The sequence below is a fragment of the Coenobita brevimanus genome, chromosome 26 (genome assembly GCF_032717465.1).
Source record: "Coenobita brevimanus isolate Jiangsu-jjx chromosome 26, ASM3271746v2, whole genome shotgun sequence".
In the NCBI taxonomy this organism is placed as follows: domain Eukaryota; kingdom Metazoa; phylum Arthropoda; class Malacostraca; order Decapoda; family Coenobitidae; genus Coenobita; species Coenobita brevimanus.
The window spans coordinates 48,311,297-48,331,455 of NC_136979.1; the positions used below are offsets into that span (position 1 = coordinate 48,311,297).

General features: G+C 43.8%; 2 protein-coding genes across 2 annotated transcripts in view; one reads left to right on the plus strand and one right to left on the minus strand.

The window, feature by feature from the left end:
- Positions 1 to 20,159, minus strand: part of Hml (hemolectin) — a 183,121-nt gene that overhangs the window by 118,039 nt on the left and 44,923 nt on the right. The window contains exons 19-20 of the mRNA XM_080268005.1: positions 3,175 to 3,367; positions 1,286 to 1,482 (exon numbers count right to left, since the gene is read on the minus strand). Coding sequence (XP_080124131.1) covers positions 1,286 to 1,482; positions 3,175 to 3,367 — 390 coding nt within the window. The remainder of the gene's footprint in view (positions 1 to 1,285; positions 1,483 to 3,174; positions 3,368 to 20,159) is intronic.
- Positions 14,573 to 20,159, plus strand: part of LOC145394118 (uncharacterized) — a 26,030-nt gene continuing 20,443 nt past the window's right edge. Inside the window, exon 1 of the mRNA XM_080268098.1 lies at positions 14,573 to 14,618. The gene's annotated coding sequence lies outside the window, so the exon portion shown is untranslated. The remainder of the gene's footprint in view (positions 14,619 to 20,159) is intronic.

The window sequence follows — 20,159 nt, forward strand, 5'->3', positions numbered from 1 at the left end:
TACACAAACACCTAAAGCATGATCCATACAACCCGAATTTTGATGCAAAACTTTTTATATGAGTTTATGATGTTATTAATTTGTTCTAACCACAATCAAATAAACTCCTACTTAAAGCACAATATATGTTTCATATCCTGTATGACTGGGCTATTCAACTGGCGGACCACATGAAAATCCAGTCCTTCAGTCATTTTTCAATGGCCCTTTGACAGGCTCAGAAGAATGAAAATAAACAATTAAACAAACATTACACATAGGGTTTTGCTTTTTATTCTTTTTATTTATATGCTTAGCAGAAAATGAAAAAGTAAAATAATATATTAATTTTTTGTTTCTTTCTATGTATGTGTTTTGATTGAGGAAAAAAAATGAAGGTAAAAAATTGTATGGCCCTTCTGTCAATCTGAGTTTTACAATTCGCGCCTACTACTAAAGTAGATGAACAACCCTCCTGTAATGCATATTACCATAAAACTTAACAATGGCAGACAACAAATTCAGTATAGTAAGTGTACTAGTTCTGTACAGAAAAACAACATGAGATTTATACAAGACAGAGGCTTGACAACAGAATAATGTCATGGCATCCATCCATGGTAATAAATTGATGTAAAAATATTATTACTGTACAGTATGGTACCTACAGCACTGTATATACTGTACTGGTACACAGTACAAACAATACAAGATCCTATTAGCCCCTTCAATAGCCTCTCCAGTTAAATATGTTTCCCCTAAGCTGAATAAAACTGTTTGGATACATGCAAAATAAACAAGAAAATACATCCTCTAGATGAAGGGGTTAACAGCTCTAGTTGTTGGGTTGCCAATGGTGTCACTGAGGCAGAGCACCAAACAGCAGGGGAAACCAATTGCCTTCACTGGTTCTCCAGTGAGGGAATTGGAGGAGATCATCACCCTGGTCACTGCACTTCCGATGGGGAGGTACCCAATGACAGAAGCTACAACAGGGTGTCACATTCCACCGGATTGGGGTAACTGGGACAGTCTGGTTCCCGTGAGATTCCCCGGGAAGTGGCGTCATCATGAAAAGGCATCCCATCAACACCACAGCTTTAGTAATCCTACAGACTTATTAAACTGCCTGAATGCACAAACATACACACAAGGTAACAGTCATGTAACAGAAGATACCTACTGGTATGTCATTTGTCTGTAACACTGGCAAGGCAATGCATACAACCTCCCACATACATGCACATTCATCACTAAAACACTCAACTGGCCTAGAAAATACAGTACTGTACTATATTCAACCAACCTCTGAGGTCTTCCACTTGTTAGCAAAAGCAGTGGGATTTTGTTCAATGTCTCCCTGTGGAGAAAGGAAATCATCTCGCTGGTTGTCATTGAAGGTACCACACAGGCCACTAATAGTCCCTCGGAATTCAGCAGGTGCATCAATGTAAACTCTTGTCTGCCCATCCCACCATATGTCCAGTCCATTGGTTAGCTCCACTGTGGGATATGAAACAATTATTTATGCAAGTTCTACTTGTAATTTCAACTGTCTATTGATGTACACAGCAGAACTGAACCTCCTTCTCAAAGAATGGTTGCCTAAACTATGGTAGAAATTACCACAACTAACAGTATAGCTTAATTTAACCTTTGTGTACAGCACAATATGGATATTACTTAAGTGGGATTAACCCTTTCAATACAGCAGTACCATTTATCTTGCTATCCCCAAACATTTCCACTCAATAATTCTCAGTGAAAGGTTAAAGAGGACAAAATTTAATATCTCAAGTTTCAAGTGAAGGAGCATTGTGGTGTGGATGTGGATGTGATAGAAAGCAATGGGAGAAATACAATGAGGTGGTCTGGCCAAGTGGAGAGGATGGAAAGCGAGAGACTAGCAAAGAAAGTGTACTGTATGTGACTGAGGTGGAGGGGGGGAGAGGAAGGGGGAGGCCAAGGATGAGATGGAGGGATGGAGCAGAGAGGTATATGAGAGGGGTGTGTGAGCTAGAAGCAGGGCAGTGAAATGGTAGGGGACTGGGCGACATGGAGGCGATTTGTTTGTGGCTACCCCTTGCGCGATTAAGGCATCTGACAATAGAGAGATAGACGGATTATTATTATCCATTTGCATCCCCCTGTTGCCAACCTTGATAGCATTCATTACTTTATATCTACTGATAACAACCCAAACATTAATAGAGAAATTCGCTGCGAAATGTGAACCCTTAAAAAATGATGAAACTTTACCACACGGGCGCGGCGATTGCAATTGTCTTCTTACAATGTCATGACCTTCAGGAAGTAATTTTAGTATAGTATGTAACACTTATTCTGTATTTTATACTACGAAAAGTGTAGAGAAAATACAATATACCTATTTTGGAGTATTTACGGAAGCAATAAGTTCGCCCTTGGCAACCTGTAACCGACTGCCTGGACACTGACTACTGACAATCTCGCCTACGGGACGCGCGTCAGTGCAGCAAACGTAACATATAGGAAACCTAAAGATTCAGCCTCACCTAACTGATCCTAACTGGAGGGCTTCGCCCCCAGCCCACCATCCCCTGCAAATTTTAACTACCTAGGACTGTCACAGCCTAACCTTAGAGTCCCCGAATACCTATCAGGCCAAATCCCACTTCTAACTTATCTAATCTAATGTACTGTAACCTACCCTACCCTATTCTATCCTAGCCTAATCAACTAAAATTACCCAAACCTAACATATTGGTAGAGAATTTGAAATTACCCCGAGTAAGACCACTGAGAATATTGAGCTCAGCTGTTTGGCAGCAAGTTTTGCTCTAGGTGGTACCTTCAACGGGATGATGGTGCTATACGTGTGATAGAAACAAATTATTAATTCTTCGTCAAACAGGTGCAGCCTTTCCTTATTTCATATTAAAATTGGTCTTTCCCAGGCTACATGTTATGCTAAACAGATTACCAAAGATACAGAACATTTTTATCTTTTTTTAAACCTGTGAAACACGTAGACTTGTTACATTACACATACCGTCACCCCGATGAGTTACCACCAACATCACATCATCATCATCATCATCATCATCATCATCGTTGTACTGCATTGTATATTAAAGTAGTCATAATGTATCCCAAAACACTAATGCAATGCACATGGGTAAGAAAACAATATAAAAACACACGTGTCTATCTCACCCATAATAAAGATGCTTGAGGCAGTCTTGATGTAGGCACCATTGACCCAGGCTGGCAACTGCTTGAGCTCCACCCCATTGACTGTCACTTCACGATCCTGTTTGAGCTTAATTATCATCCCCTCCATTCGCACGGTCACTGACTTGGTGCAGGATGGGAACTGGTTCACCAGGGACGCTGGGAAGTTCATACTCTGGCGACAGATATAAAATTATTTATGGACAGCTCGTACAGTACATGCAGGCGTCAACCTCGTGACTCATATTCTCGTCGGGTAAGGAAGCTCCCTAAAAACCTTATTCTTAGCGATGTATTTTACTTTATTACCCTTACTGTCCTCTACTGTGTTATGAAAATCCTTCCAATATCGCCATACTCTGCACAAATAAAACACAAAAGGATATTAACCAGCCATATCCACAGATAAATCGCTAAGGAAGAGGTGTTAGGGAGCTTCCTTAACCGACGAGCATACGGGTTCATGATATATATATATATATATATATATATATATATATATATATATATGCCTCGCGATATTCACAGCATCACTTGTCATTTTCTCTGCACAAAACTCACACTTACAGTACACAGTTAAAAGATAACAAGAGAGTTTCAGTCAGTGGAAAACTCGGAAAAAATATACAGTACATGCCAGGTGGGTGCGTGAGGAGGGGCGGGGCGGGGGGAGGAGGTGGGTGAGAAGGGTTCACTTTTACTGGAGTTACGCCTGCAAAAAGTGAGTAAGGGTAAATGGGTGGTGACGAGCTGCGGTGGTGGTGCGGTTACCTCCGTTGTAGCAAGCACTGTTTGTTGGGAAAGGAAGGCAATGAGGAAAACTTAGAGAGAAAGGGAAGGTGGGGAAAACTGAGATAAACAGGGAAAGGGAGGGAATGCGGGAAAAAGAGAAAGGGATGAAGTGGGGAAAACTGAGAGAATGGGAGTTCGGTTAATGAGGGAAAGAAAAGGAGAGAGTGGGGAAAACGGGGAGAAAGGGAGGGAAAGAAGAAGACAGAAAGGGAGGGAGAGAGGAAAACTGAGAGAAAGGGAGGGAATGAGAGAAAGAGAGGTTTTGGAAAACAGGGAGAATGCGAGTTCGTCAATGAAGCGAACGGGAGGAAGGGAGGGAGGGGGGGAAAACGAAGAATGGGAGTTAGTCAATAAAACGAACGGGATTGCGTAAAGGTACTGCAGTGAAGACGATACTGGTCAGTACTCAGGAGGCATGGAAAATGAAAAGTAAAAGGTGCTGGAGGGAGGTGGAGGAAGGCGGGGGAAAGGGGGGCGGTTAGGGTAGAGTAGACAGGGGATGGAACTGAGCAAAGTCAGCAGTGAGGAGGAGAAGATGGAAGGAGGCCATGGAATGAGAGAAAAATTTATAGCATGTGTGGAGGGATAAGATCCAATGACAAGATTAAGATAGATAACTCAAATACATCGTGCTGAAAGTCACAGAATCAACTATCACCAGCAACGAAGGAGAGTCCCGTGTAAACAGGCTGTCACTCTTCTTCTGCATTAAAATACAGTTCATTTTGTCACAACGAAGGCATACAGCGAGTGCTTTACTAACTTAGCACAACCACCATTCTTATTTTTTTATTAAACTGAAGTATGCAAAGGCAACTTCATTAATTCTCTGCTCTTATCTGGGAGAGAATATTCCACTCATTTAACGTTAAATCACTTAAAAAAGAGCGAAGGTAACGGAATTTTAGGTTATATCATTGTTTCGTATGATTAGTAAACGTTTCTGTCATTAAGGTAACAGAATGAAGTCCGTACGATTAGTTTAGGCTTGTTAGGTACGGTAGGTGTGGTGAGCAACACTGAAAATTCATGATTATAAAATGCGGGCCGTAGTTACATAAGATTTTTACTATTCGCAGGAGCTACCTGATGAAACTATAGTGAATACCGGGATATTGATGTACCACAAACACCCAACATACTGTCCAATACTCCTTCCCCAGCCACACCCTGTAGATCTGTTGATGAAGGGTTGCTGAAGGCTGTATCTGACTTCTGAGATCTCCACCCATCATCCAGTCCTACGTTGCCCCATGCGGAGCCACTCATCCCTGAGTGGCATTACGTGAGCAATAAACCCCAACCACCCCTTGGATATAAACCTTCAACGGCTCAATCCGATTGGAGCGCTCTAATTACCCATTAAACCATCAGGCGCCAAAATTTGGTTATATGGTTACCACCCAGCGTAGTTAATGGTTTCCTGGTGTACAAGAAACCATTTGGCTTGTCACCCAGTGTAGAGTCACCCACAGGCAGAAAGAAGAGGAAAGAATGAAAGAAAGAAAGACAGAAGAGGATGGAAGGAAAGAAGGATGGAGGAGAGGAAAGGGCAGACACCCGAGAGCAGCGCTACATCGAGTAAGTGGATGGTAAGCGCCCCACCTACCAATGAGAGCTATGTCGAATATTATCACGTACAGGTAGCAGGAATGAATTACAAAAAAAGTCACCGTACTGAAAGGCTTAAGCTTGCGTTACGTCTGTTTCGTTAACTCGCTATCCTGGTTAACACGATAATGCTGCTAGGGACTGACACAGGTTCTTGGAGATGTTTTTTTTTCTCTCTCTCCCTCCAACACACACACACACACACACACACACACACACACACACACACACACACACACACACACGAAGGGGGAGGGAGGGAGGGAGGGAGACAGGATGGAAAGCCACTACCGCTTGCCCTCTGACCTCCCTTCTTCCCTGACCTCTGACCTCCCACCCCCACCCCATCCCATCTCTCTCTCTCTCTCTCTCAGGTGAGGAAGATTCAGGGATACTGTATGAGGAAATAAACCTGACAGGTGGTACAAAGAAAACGTACACCTGTCATGCCTATGCGGAAGGGAGGAATGCAGGTGACAGAGCAGGTGGAGCATGTTGAGAGGCAGGTAATCCGTATACTGTATATGTAAGAGATGGTTGCCTCTAGCTGTCTATCCTCTAAGAAAATTGAGGTGGATGAATACAGAACTCTCTATACAGCTCTAACAGGTGTAATTTTTTACGACGAATTTAGATGTGTACATTGCAGTTGATAAAGTGACGTCCCTGATGGCCACAATTAGAACTAATTAGAAATAATCGTCAACATTATGGAAACATGGTAGCCAACTGCCGTAGATTTTTCTCAACAATAATATAAATTTTATGGATGGGTGGGTAGTAGGTCCATTCGGGGCTGTTTGCTATATAGAAGACTGATTATGATATTTAATTCCACGAGATGAAGATAAGAAAGGCAAAACAAGACAGCTCTACCCCCCCCCCCAGACCACACACCGAACCCTCCAGCCGAAGCCGGCAGGAAAAACGAGAAGGACCACCATGCAACACAGAAAAACTGTCATGGAAATTTCATAGGAATGACTGAACAGAAAAGAAGCTATATTCTACATTAACTTAATCTGTAAGAGATAAGTAAAATTATTTGTTAACAACACTGCACTACTGCTGCATTCTCCACTATATGAAGGACAGGAAAAGTAAGCCAGTCAGTATATAGTGAGAACAGATTTAAAAGTGGCAAAAAAATAAAGCAGAAATAATGATTCTAGCCCTATCCTCTTCCCCATAACCTAAACCACTGTTAGTGAGGCAACACAACGCTCAACACGGACAGACTACGCCCATAAAGTATACTCATTACATATGGGGAGGAAGGAGAAATATGGAGGGCAGGACACAATGCTGGCACAAGACTGTCGGCGAACCCTGCCCATCGTACTGGAAATATGACTGTAGCCGAAGACAGAGAGAGAAAGGGAGAGAGAGAAAAAAAATCCAAGCTGCAGTTTATAACATATCATAAAATCCATCTTCAAATATCCTCTTCCTTTCCATGATATGATTACTTATCTAGCCAAGAAGTAAATGTCCGGAAATCTGAATGAAACATTTTTAACTAAGTAATATATGCTTGCAATACATGGACGCAACACCCGGCAGCTCCAGATTCACCAAAAGCAATTTTGATACCAGTTGCATACTTGACTACTCCGTGAGGTACCCATTAATTTCTATCATTTTTGTTTAATGCCACTGACTACTGCAAATACAGTGTCATATGATTTTTTTTTTTTTCTGAAGAAAGGGTAGAATCTCTGCTCTCCTTACGATGTAGGGTGTGTGGTGGTGTTGCTACCGGGCGTATCGTAACGTTCACTTTGCTCTTGACCTAACATAAGACAATAAGGAAAGTGCTGAAAAGGAGATTTCGCTTTGTATGGCTAGGAATGATCAGAAATACCAAAAATATGATGAAAACTGTGACTTAGGTCCTGTTAGTAACAAAGCGTGTTTTGCTAGATGAGCCGCCCCAGCCCCGCAGCTTGAAGTAGCGTCGGCAACAGGATGCTGCATCATTACCACACAAAAAGTAAGTGTAGCGTCCGCCAGCAGGAGCCGTGACCCCCGAGCATGACCTGGTTGTGGCACAGGCGGGGTCAACTGTGAGTTCCGGTTGACAGCCTTGTGCCATGACAGTGACAGAGTGACACGCACGTACTGAGTGGCAAAGGCAGGGATATCAGACATGGTTCTCATAGAAGACTTACAGCTGCCTGGCATGGATATGTTGGACAGTTGTGCCTAGCATGGGTTTGGTGAACGTTTGTGACTGACATGGATTTAGTGGACATTTGTGACTGGCATGGATCTGATGGAGAGTTATGATTGGCATGGATCTGATGGACAGGGCTGGGATGGGCATGGGCATAATGGGATGGGCTCAGTGGATGGATCTGACACAGTCGTAATGGGCATGAGTCTGACGGTCACGGCTGTGATGGGTATTGATTTGGCCGCAATTATACTGATATATGAACGTCGGTAGGCACCATGGTGACCTCATTTAATCCCTGAAGTACGAGGTCCCTCCTTCTCTGAATAAATTTGTATGGTCCTATCATGATTATGTTAACTCTCTTAGCCTCATAGGATTTACTCAAAGATTAATACAGTTGTCGGCGTGACTGAAAAAGAATGCTTGCGTTCTTACGGCCATGAGAGTTTTAAACGTGATCATATTATCTCTCAGGCTGTTAAGTGGCATTGGCTGCAAGAAAGTGCAGAGCTGTTCAAACAATGACAGTGTTATAAATAAGTGATGGAAATGAAGGAGATAATATTACAATAAGATTGTAGCCTGTGAGTGATAAATCTCTCCAGTCTTAACACAGCCACTCATCACTCCACCCGGATCATCAGAAAAATAATTTACTCTTCTAACTACGAAGACTCTTCATTTAGCTCTGATAAGCTTACTGCCTCTCTCCTTCAGTCCGACAATTTATTTTTACACCCGCGCTCGGGAAGTGAGAGCCGGTATGTGTGTGTGTGTGTGTGTGTGTGTGTGTGTGTGTGTGTGTGTGTGTGTGTGTGTTAGGTGTACATAGAGAGGAGAATGCACGGTGAGAGGGAAAGTGATGGACAGAGTACGACCTTGTGATAATGGTCTGTAATATGGAAGACGGTGAACACTGTAATGAGGTTACTTCATATACATTCACGCAGTGACTACGCACGTCCGGGTAACCATCATAGCTCATTTAGTTTTCACATCAACTGGGGTTCATTGTGACTGAAATTGTGAATAGTATTGGGCTAAGAAGAGGAGAAGGAGTTGCCGCACACTAATCCTGTGCGTCTCCCTCTCCCATAATCCTGTTCTTCACGTCCCTCATTCTTCACCGTTTCCTACTCTCATTATTTCCATTCCCAGCTCTCAAGGCCTGGATCCAGTCACGTTGTTGTCTGCATCACAAGAAGCCTGACTAATGAAAGCAACACAGGCCTGTTTTGTTGTTACTATTTTATTGGGGAACACTTTGAAATAGTACTCACGCCATTAATCCTACAGTACCCATTTTCACAATGTATATTCTCATATTCGCTCGGTGTAGTACTGCTTTGGGTGTCTGCCCTTTCCTCCCTTCTTTCCCTCATATTCTGTCTTTCTTTCCTTCGTCCTTTCCTCTTCATTTTGTTTGTGGATGACTCTACACTGAGTGACAAGCCAAATGGTTTCCTGTACACCAAGAAACCATTTAGGCTACTACGCTAGGTGGTAACCATATAACCATATTATGACGCCTGGTGGTTTTGTGAGTAATTGAGGCGCTCCAATCGGATTAAGCCTGTGTAGGTTTATATCCAAGGGATGGTTGGGGTTTACTGATCACGTAATGCCACTCAGGGATGAGTGAGGCTGGTCACTCTCATATTAAATGTCAGGACCAACTTGCCTAGCCCCGGGTTCATACGCTCCTCATGGGGCAACATAGGATTGGATGATGGATGGATGACTGGATATTCTCATAACCCCTACCCAACCGCAAAGAAATCCAGTTCATCTCACCCACTTCGTCCTGCAAGCTTATTTCTTTAATCCCGCCCCCCTTCCCGATATATTCACTCTTGGTATATAATTTGCAATAACCCTTCGCTACACTCAACTAATCCTGCAATACCCAGTTTCACTGGGTATACTTTCCATACTTTCCTGCCCCATCCCAACCGCCCACCACCAGTTCATCCATTCTTGCTCCTCACGCCCATTTCATGAATACCCCTTTAACGTTTCAATGACGCAACGCATGTCACCCGCTCGACGAACACCCATGTTTAAGTAAAACTGCAATGAACTCACCAAAACAAACGTTGCTGGTCTCCGGACAGATCGATTTCCTCATCCAAAGACGTGAGGTTGGAGAGGAGAGGTGAACGATACAGCAGACAGTTTAGACATTCTTTCTTAGTCAGAGGAACAGAATGTAGACGCCGGTGTTTCCATGAATGAATGATCTCTTTTCGTGAGGTATTTCCGCGCCTCTCTGAACGTGACGGAAAAACACTCAAACAAGCAAATATAATTCGTGTCTCTGCTATTCTTAATTTAATATAGCAGATTAATGCTGGATTAAAGGCATTGCCATTTAAGTTAAGGCATGCTAGTTGATGAAGATATTAAGTATAAATTCTGTCTTTTACAGTGGGTTAAATTTTCTCTTTTACAGTGGTTCAAATGCTCTTTTCTACAGTGGGTTACATCACATTTCAGTAAACATTATCAAATCTTTCTATGTATTTTTTCCAACCCTAGTATCGTTTTCTTCGGTTACCAGTGGTGAAAACGGGTCGTCCTTCATTAACTGTTCTTGATCAGGCAGGCAGAGTCAAAAGGTCGCCATAAACGTGAAGCCTCCCTCCCGTCTCCACGCCACACAGCCATCCCTCCACCCACAACCCTCCCTCCCGGCCTTACACCACATATCCACCACTCCCCCAAAACCCTCCCCCCCGTCTTCACACCGCACAACCACCACTCCCCCGACAACACTCCCTCTGCTCCACCACACCACGCCACATACCACAGCACACAGCCATCCCTTTCCCCACAACCCTCCCTCTGCTCCACCACATCACTCCACACCACACCTCACAGTCATCCCTCCACCCACAACCCTCACTCTGCTCCACTACACACCTAATCTCCACCCACAACCCTCACTCTACTCCACCACACCACACCACACTACATACCCCTCTACCTACAAGCCTCCCTCTCCTCACACACTATTGGATTCCTAGGTCCGTATACACAAAACATTTCTGCTAACGTTAACAATCTCCTGTCAGGTAGCAGAAAATGGTAAAAGTGTATACACAAATGCTTAACTTGCAATTGTTAGCTGACAAGCAGCATTTTGTTATTTACCGATAAACAAAGCTAAAGTTAGCATGAGTTCAACATATAACATGACCTTGTGGCTGACTGACTGCATGAAAATTATTGATATTATAAATATTAATTTCTATCTGGGTCTCTGCGGGTTGCTACGCTTCCTCATCAATTAACTACGATGCACATGCCGTCCTCCCATAATTCAGTGACACCCATAGGAATCCCACCGTGAAATGCTCACTGGTTGGCTGATTTTCCACGAGTAAATTACTTTTATACTTCATCTTCCCAATGATATACAGCGGAAATGTAACGCTAGGGGGAAGACAATGTATGGAATGTCGTTTATTCGGTACACACAACACACGCGAACTACTGTATATACGGTACGCAGCGATCAACGGTACTTGGAAGCGTGCTGAGAGGGAGGTGGAGAGGGTGAGTGGGGGGACGGGGAGGTGCTGTGCGAGTGGGTAGGAGGGGGCAAGTGGAGGTTGATGGAAGGGAGGGGTGAAGGCATGGTGGGTGGGTGGGTGGGTGGGAGGAGAAATGTGAAGGGTGTATGGGTGGATGGGAGGGGTGATGTGAAGAGGTGGTGGGCGGGTAGGAGAGGGGAGTGTTTGTAGGTAGATGGGGTGAAAAAAGGAAGAGTGGATGGGAAGAGGGTGAAAAGGAGGGTGGGTGGAATGAGGATCAAGGGAAGAACTCAGCTCCTGCATGACGAGTGGATCAAAGACGTGAGATTTTTGCGGTCATTCGGCCCTCTCATTTTTTGGCCAGCTTGTTTTTACGAATTTCATCTCTTCTGCATCGCGATCAGTTCTCTCCCTCTTTTTTCTCCATCCGTTCACGCTGTCCTATGACCCTCACTTCTTCCACTCCTGTCAGTCAATTCTCTTTAATATCTCCTTCCCATGTAGTACCGAGGTTACGCTTACTTCCCACGACGTTCAGAGCTCTCCCCGCCACTTACCACGACGTAGAGCTCTCCTCACCACTTACCACGACGTAGAGCTCTCCTCACCACTTATCACGGCGTACAGAACTCTCCCACCACCTCCCGCGACGTACACAGCTCTCCCCACCACTTAACACAACTTAGAGTTCATCCCACCACCGCCCACGACATACAGAGCTCATCCCACCACCTCACAACGTACAAAGCTCATTCCACCACCTCTCACAACGTAGAAAGCTCATCTCACTAACTCCTGTGACATACACAACTCATCACCTCCCACGACGCACAAAGCTCACCCCACCACCTCCCACGACGTACTAAGCTCACCTTTATTTCCCACAATGCATGAAGCTCATTCCACCACCAACATCTCAAATGAGGTACACAGCTCACCCTCCTCCAAAGACATATACCCCTTAAAAAAAAAAAAAAAAAAAGTATTGCGCCACTGGGGTTCGATGACTTTGGAAATAGGCAAAGCCCTCAGACACAAACAGATCCACTACGCAGGTATCTAAGAGTATACAGTATCCTTTACTGTGCCCTTTAATATATTTTCAAAGTAATAACAGTACCAAGCATTTTATCTGCACTAGTGTCACTGGGTAACACGACGCTTCGTCCAGTTTGAAAATGTTAATTGCTTTAAGTGGCTCGATACTTTTCCTGGAGGAGTATACAACTCACCCTCATCTCCACCAGCACCTCGCATGACGTACACAGCTCCCCTTGTCTGCCTTGCCGTGCTGTTCTAACTCCTACGACCTTGGGTGCGAGGGCCACCTGCCGCCTCTCACCCACCCTAGGCCAACAGTGTGAGCACTGAGCAGCAGCACCAGTATGCCGCCAGCGTTGGTCGGGGTAGGATGTGTCACCCTTGCCGCTAACACGCACAGCTGAGTCCATAAATACTGACCCACTCTTAAAGAAGAATAACAAAAGCACAGTTGGCGACATAAACATCGATCCATTCCATAACGATAAATAACGAAATGGTGAACAATAATTCTCGGAACTCAGTGATGCGACCTTCATAGCGAAATAACTTATCAAAATATTATACGAGTTTCATACTTGTTCAACGAGAAAGTGGAACGTTTTAATAATCCAGGACTGTACACCACGGAAATTCAGACAATGTACTCTTAACTGGAAACGATATTGATGTCTTAAGTATTTTCAAAGTACACTGATTACAAGAAAAAAAAATGTAAGTTTCGTGTTCCTGTAAACAAGGTAAATGTGCACTGAGAAAGATAAGGCTGATTATACTGCGTAATTAAGTGCAAAAAGAAGGCAAAGAGTTTAAAGGGTGGTCATTCAAGTGTCTTCGCTGACTCCTCTCCACCCAGTGCCACCTCCAACAATCATCACGAAGCCTCCAACACATTCAATACCCACCTCCGCCTCCCTCTGCTCTCCGTTACCTGCATAGCCTCCACGAATACCTCCCTTGCCTCCCGTTGCTCGCCGTTACCTCCACAGCGCCCAAGCACTCCTATCTTTGTTTATCGTTACATCCATAGCCTCCAGTCACACCTCCCTTGCCTCTCTTTGTTCACTGTAACCTCCACAGCCTCCAAGAGCACCTCCCTCCGCCTCCCAGTATCCTCCACAATACGGTGACTCCTCAACTCCAAGGCTTTTCAACCTTCAGTGCGGGAGATCTTTCCTAAGTTTAATAAAATCGTCTGAAGATAAAAGAACAATTAAAACAGACAATCTTGCTGAAGAGGTTGGCGAATACTTCCTAACCCCTTTACTACGAGAGGATTTCCCTTGGACAATCATCTGTGACGGAGAAAAAAGTGTAACATTACGTCATCGCACTGAAGGGGCTTAAACAAGTCTCGCATCGATAAAGTATTTCCGAAGAGGACTCACATTCTCTCTCTCTCTCTCTCTCTCATAAAACGGTGACATCCAAGCCTATAATACTCCCCGTTTCCCTTCGAGGTTTAGGTGTCCGAGGCTAATCAGTTACTCTAGTAAGTTTATGGGTAGATGATCAGCTTATTCCCACTGGTGGTATTACCTGAGAGAAAGAAACCCCAGCGCCGTTAGTTATTTCAGTTCATCCCATTCCCTTCAGTTATTACGCTCGTGACGGTGAGGGGAAGTGCGTGAGAGTGACGCGGAGTTCGTGAGGAGGGTGTGTGAGTTAGGGAGGGTGTGTGGGTGAAGAAGAGAGCCTGACGGTGAGAGTCTGAGTGAAGGAGAGTGCCTGAGGGTGAGTGCCTGAGTGAAGGAGAGTGCCTGAGGGTAAGACGGTGCGTGTCTGAGTGAAGAAGAGTTCTGAGAGTGAGAGGTGAGTGCCAAAGGGAAGGAGAGTGCTTAAGTGAAGGAGAGTGCCAGAGGGTGAGTGTCTTGAGTGAAGGAGAGTGACTGAGGGTAAGGGTCGCGGGAGCAGAGGAAGAGTGCGAGAGGGTGAAGGCGAGGAAGACTGCGTGAATTAGGGTGTGGGAGAGAGCGTGCGAGTAAACGTGAGAGAGTTCGTGAAAGCAAGGAAGAGGGCGTGAGGGAGGGAGGAAGTATTCGTGAAGGATAAGAAGAGTTCGTGAGGGTGAAGGAGAGTTCGTGAGGGTGAGGGAGAGCACGTGAGGGTAAGGGGGAGCGTGGAGGAGTACTGGAAAGTGTGCAAGGGGAAGAGTGACGGAGTGAAGGCAATGGAGGCTAGTGAGGTGGAGTGTGAGGTGGGAGGCGTCCACCACGTGCTGTACCGCTGCTCCACATCACAACCACACCAGGCGCTGCGTAAGAGAGGTAAGATCCACTCCACATCACCACAATGCCACACCACACTACCACACCAACATTCCTAACACTCCACACCACGACACCACAGTCTACCACTCCACACTACTACACCAACATCCCTAACACTCCACACTACCACTCCACATTACCACACCACCATCACCACTTCTGCTATTTCACGCTACCCACACCACAGTCTACCACTCCACACTACCACACCACCAACCCACACTTTACCACTCCTCATTACCACATCACCACCACCACCACCACTGCTATTTCGCACTACCCACACCACAGTTTACCGCTCCACACTACCGCACCACCATCACTACCACCACACATCACCACCCTTGCCCATCTACACTACCCACACTATCACCTTTGTAACATCACACTACCCACCACACATTATCCACACCACAATCTCTTAAATCATCCTACTGTATCTAAATCACAATCTTTTATCACTCGACAGCCTAAACCTCAATATCAATTCTTTCTTTCTTTTTTCCTTTTTTTTTTCTTTCTCGTCCATATTTCGCTCATCACAAAACCCCAAATAGATCCCAGTAACCATAGTGCTAATTTTACTTTCACACTTTTTTCTTTTTCTTTTCTCCTTTTTTACAGAAGAGCAGAGGAAGGAAAAACAAATTTAATGCAGAGAAAAAAAAACATTCACCAGACCACGGTAAGACATCTGTATTACAACACAATACCCACATCCATACCACACCACCACAAATCTAAGTACCACAGTAACAATATGCTAATCAACACCCGCACATCATGACAAATAATCCCACCACAAACTAGCATCAAACACCTTATTATAAGCACACTAAATAACTTACTAAAAAACTGATGGTTGCTTCTTCTCCTAACTAATTTTGCGGAATGAATAAGAGGTCTGACAATAATCAACAACCTTATTTCCTTGTTCTTCCTACAGAAACACATTATTTGTGACTTGAAAATGATCTTATGTGTCTGTCAGTCCAACCATGGCAATATGTCGACTATAATTTACATAATCACACACAAGTACCGAAGAATTCTGACTCCCCACTAAAATGAAATCTTGACCGCGAAATCGACATCACTACCTCTGCTGCTTCCACATCCTCACTAATTCACAGGTTCCTTACACATCAAGGCTGACGGATCTGGCACGAAGATCAGGAGAGAGAGTGGCAAAAGAAGAAAGACGAGGAGGAAGAAGAGGCATAACGAATCTCCTACGTATAGTTATAATTAATTAAAAACGGTGCCTGTATGCTGATGATGTTTGTATGTGATGCCTATGCGTATGTCTTCCTTGTATGTGTGCCGACTGCTGATGTGGCAATAGTTGTGCACATAATGAGTATAAGTAGAAGCTTTATGCACACCAAAGTCTAGAACTCCACACTACTCATTCCATAAACTATTACTCCACACTCCAATGTCTACTCCACATTACCTCAGTATAGAGAGAGAGAGAGAGAGAAAGAGAATGTGATGTAATGTGAAGTGAGGTGAGACAGGGCAGCAGGAACTGTACGGTACATCCAGCACACGTGCGAGGAGCGGCCAGAGGACCAGCTCACGCTAACGAGGCATAAACGGGGCTGCAGAATGCACAATGTCGAAGAGTGAACGGCCACCACCACGTTACATCATGGCAATAGTGTCGTAAGAAGTATCTTTCACTACGATCATTTTTATCTGTACAATTGCTATTACAAGGACATTTAATTTAACAAAGGCATTCACTGTAGGCTGTCCAGTTCCTACAATCTGAAAAATCTCTCTGTCTAAACAAAATAATCTGGAGACTGTATGTATGAAATGAAAACTGACGTCACTGTAGTGAATTATTTAATCCTTTCACTACGAGATCTCTCTGTTTTGCTGAATTATTCGTTTGGTGGCAGCTCGAGTCATATTAGAAAGGCATCATGGTGCGGGAAGGGTTAAGGGGGACTGATTCTAACCTCTTCACTGCGAGGCGCCTCTTTTATGCTGGAAAAAGCCGTTAAGCTGTAGCACGAAAATATAACAACAAAAATAAGGGGTGTAGTCGTCCTGAAGGGGCTAATATTACTACTATACTTGCCAGTGCAACTGTCACACTCTCGCATACCGTGCGCCTTGATAAATTCATTCACATCAGTCACATATTAGTCTCATGCACGCATCTCTCTCTCTCTCTCTCTCTCTCTCTCACACACACACACACACACACACACACACACACACACACACACAAAGTTCCGCAAGATTTTGTATTAAAAAAAAAAGAAGAACAGTTTACTTTCAGTCCTGAATTTCGTAAACAGAGCCGCAGCATCGTGCACAAGTTCGTCATTATTTCCAAAGCAGTGTATAATGAACGTCACGCTAAGAGTGAAAGTCACACACCAATTTCAACTACGGATAGCATGCCTTTACCTGTGGCAGATGACGTAATACGCTAGAGGCTCTACGCTGGGTAATGGCCACTTAGCCCACTTACCCAGCCCCACTCCGTAGCCCTTATACGGTGACGTCACAACGTAAACAAGGACGCACGAACTCTGACAACAACTCTGCCAGTCACACAGACAAACCTAGGAAACTACATACAAACCTATACTGCATATGTTAAGCATCCAGTTCTGGACAGTGAGTATGTCCGTTCCCAAATAAAGATTTAGTCAACCCACAGCGCCAGATCTTCAACCCCCTCCCCCCCACACACACAAAGATGCAGGCTTGCATTCGCTCGCCACTACCTGGGAAGTAAGCACTGAAATTAAGCAATGCTCAGGGCTAGACTACTTAGCCCAAACATTTAATATGACAGACCAGTCGTTCTTCCCCTAGTAGCATTATGTGAGAAATGAACACAACCACACCTCACACTCGTATGTAAACCCTTATGGACTATGGTACATCCCACTGGAGTGCCTTAACCCACCAGACTAACAATAGTCGACCGGTATTTGGTTATCTGATTACCAATAAACGTAGTAAACAGTTTCGTGGATCAGAAGAAACCATTTGGTTTGTCACTATGTGTAGAGTCACTTGAAGATAGAACTACACTGATTGTGTTGATGGTGGGCGCTGTTATATTTTACAGACAGATAGACATTAAGATAGACATTGATATAGATAAACTGACAGACAGATACGTAGATGGACAGCCAGACATATACAGATATAGACATATAAATATAGATACATATATCAGAATATAAGATGGAGATATTGTAATTTTAGACCAATTTAAGGTGAACAAAGTACATTAACGAGATATGACAAAGTACAGTGTGAGGGATGTTCTGATCAAACGACTGTAGTATGTCATCCAATTCCGTATTGCCCCTGAAATAAGAAACGTAGGAGCCCGGCATTAGGCTTAATCTATACATTTAAGGCAAGGAGGACCTTTCACTTGGCTCTTGGTGGTTTAACGTGAGCATTAAACCCTAAACATCCCTTGATCTCTAACCCTAATAGGCCACATCCGCTTAGAGCAACGTAATCAATTTAATGGTTATATGGTTACCACCCAACGTAGTAAATGGCTTCCTGGAGTACTGGGAATAGTTTAGTGTCATCCAGTGTCACTTGAGAGTAGACACATGGTTGGCGCCCCCATTTATGGCACAAGTAATTAAAAAAAAGTTGAATGAATAATAATGACAATAAATAAAAACAAATACAACTATAACCCAATCAGACATGAACCATCTCCAATGCAAATAAAAAGAAGCAATCCATGTTAAGCAGCAGAGTTGTGTGCTGGCTAACAAGCTTCAATTGGCTGTTATGTTTTTTATTTTTTCAGTGAGTGAAAGTAAGAGACTAACTAGAGATGTATGTGAGTGAGGTGGAAGGGGGGAAGGAGGAGTAGGCTGAGGATGAGATGGAGGGATGGAGTAGAGAGGTATATCAGAAAAGATGGTGTAAGTTGGAAGGCGGGCAGCAAAATGGCAGGGGAAAGGGCGACATGGAGGCGATTTATTTGTGGCCACCCCTTACGGGATTAAGGCGTCTGGCTATAGACAGCTAGATATAGTTTATTTAGACTGGGAACACTATATATTGAACAGCTCGGTTACCCAGCTTGTCTGCGGCACATCTCACTCAAATTACGCTAAGCATTAGAATTTATGCCCAGAAATGCGACTCTTTGGAACTTGTTTCCTCAAATTAGTTTCCCCCCAAGCTACAACCAACAACAGCTCAAGTCTAACTGTTATAGATTTTTTTATGAACGAAGAACACCTGTAATCTAGTGTATATAGCTTTTTTTTTTTACTTAATTTGTTTTTCCTTCTTCTGTTTCATTTAAATATAATCACTAGTTTATTAGGTTAATTAAGAGTTAACCTTTTCACTCAGCTGACGTCTTTCTTAATTTATACTTGCTAATTTCAGAGGCCATTATTCACCTCAGGAGAATATTTTCGAGCAGGATGAGGTAAATGTAGCCTTCAGCAACCCCTTCAGTACGAGAAGCCGCCCACAACTAATATACAATAGTCTGGTGGTAAGAAGAATGATATAAAGACGTCACCGGATTCAAAAGGTTAATTGCTCTTGTAATTTGTTATATCTGGCATGAGGAAGAAGCGAAACAGTACAAAATAGTGCTTCAGTGACCGTGTGTAATTATCTGCCCAAATGAAGGCTACGAGGTTAGATCAGTTAGAGTGGCATTCTCATGGATTTAACAGCCTTCGTAGCTCCTCTTCCTCGGCGATTTATTTTGCACAATACGTTTCTGTTTATTCTTGTGTGTTATTTGTATGTTCCTACCTGCTAAAAAGTTTAAATGACAAACATGAATGACAATACTGATGTCATATGCAGAAATGAACTGGTAAGGGGATATTTTCCAATACCTTTTTACTCTCGGTCATGCTGAGTCGGGAATGAGAGTGAGAGGGGGTTAAGGATGGATTTTGGGGTATAGTGGATAACGAAAGAAGGCAGTGAAAGAAGGATGAGGATTAGGGGATGCACTAGAGAAGAAAATGTTAGGGAGAGAGGGAGGCGAGGAAGGGAAAAATGCAACAAGGACGAGAGGAGACGGAAGGGTAGAGAAGAGGAGGGACGTAGCAGACAGGCGTGTAGGGACGGATGAGGAAGAGAAGGAAGGACAGAGAAGAGGAGGCTGGGATAGATGAGGTTGTAGTGGGTGTGACGTCAGTAAGTCGACCAGCCAGACACTACCCAGAACAACGTTGCCTGAGCTGCAGGGAATAACAAACAACTTTTTGAATATGTAAAACGCGTTCAAGTTGCTGACATTTTTTTCCCACTTCCCAGCATGAATGGAATTACGTTACTTGTTCATCGGGTATAAAACTTTCTTGCATTTAAGTTATACTTAACCTAACGTTACGATTTTACTTTCTCGTGTAATCACTGGTTATCGGTATGTTTTATACAATAGGTGGTTCACATAAGTCAACAAAGAGCCTTCATATCTCACATTACAGTACGATGAATACCTTGGCTGTGATGTTTTGAATTCTGATAACTCATGAATTTGGGCTGTGTTCTTTC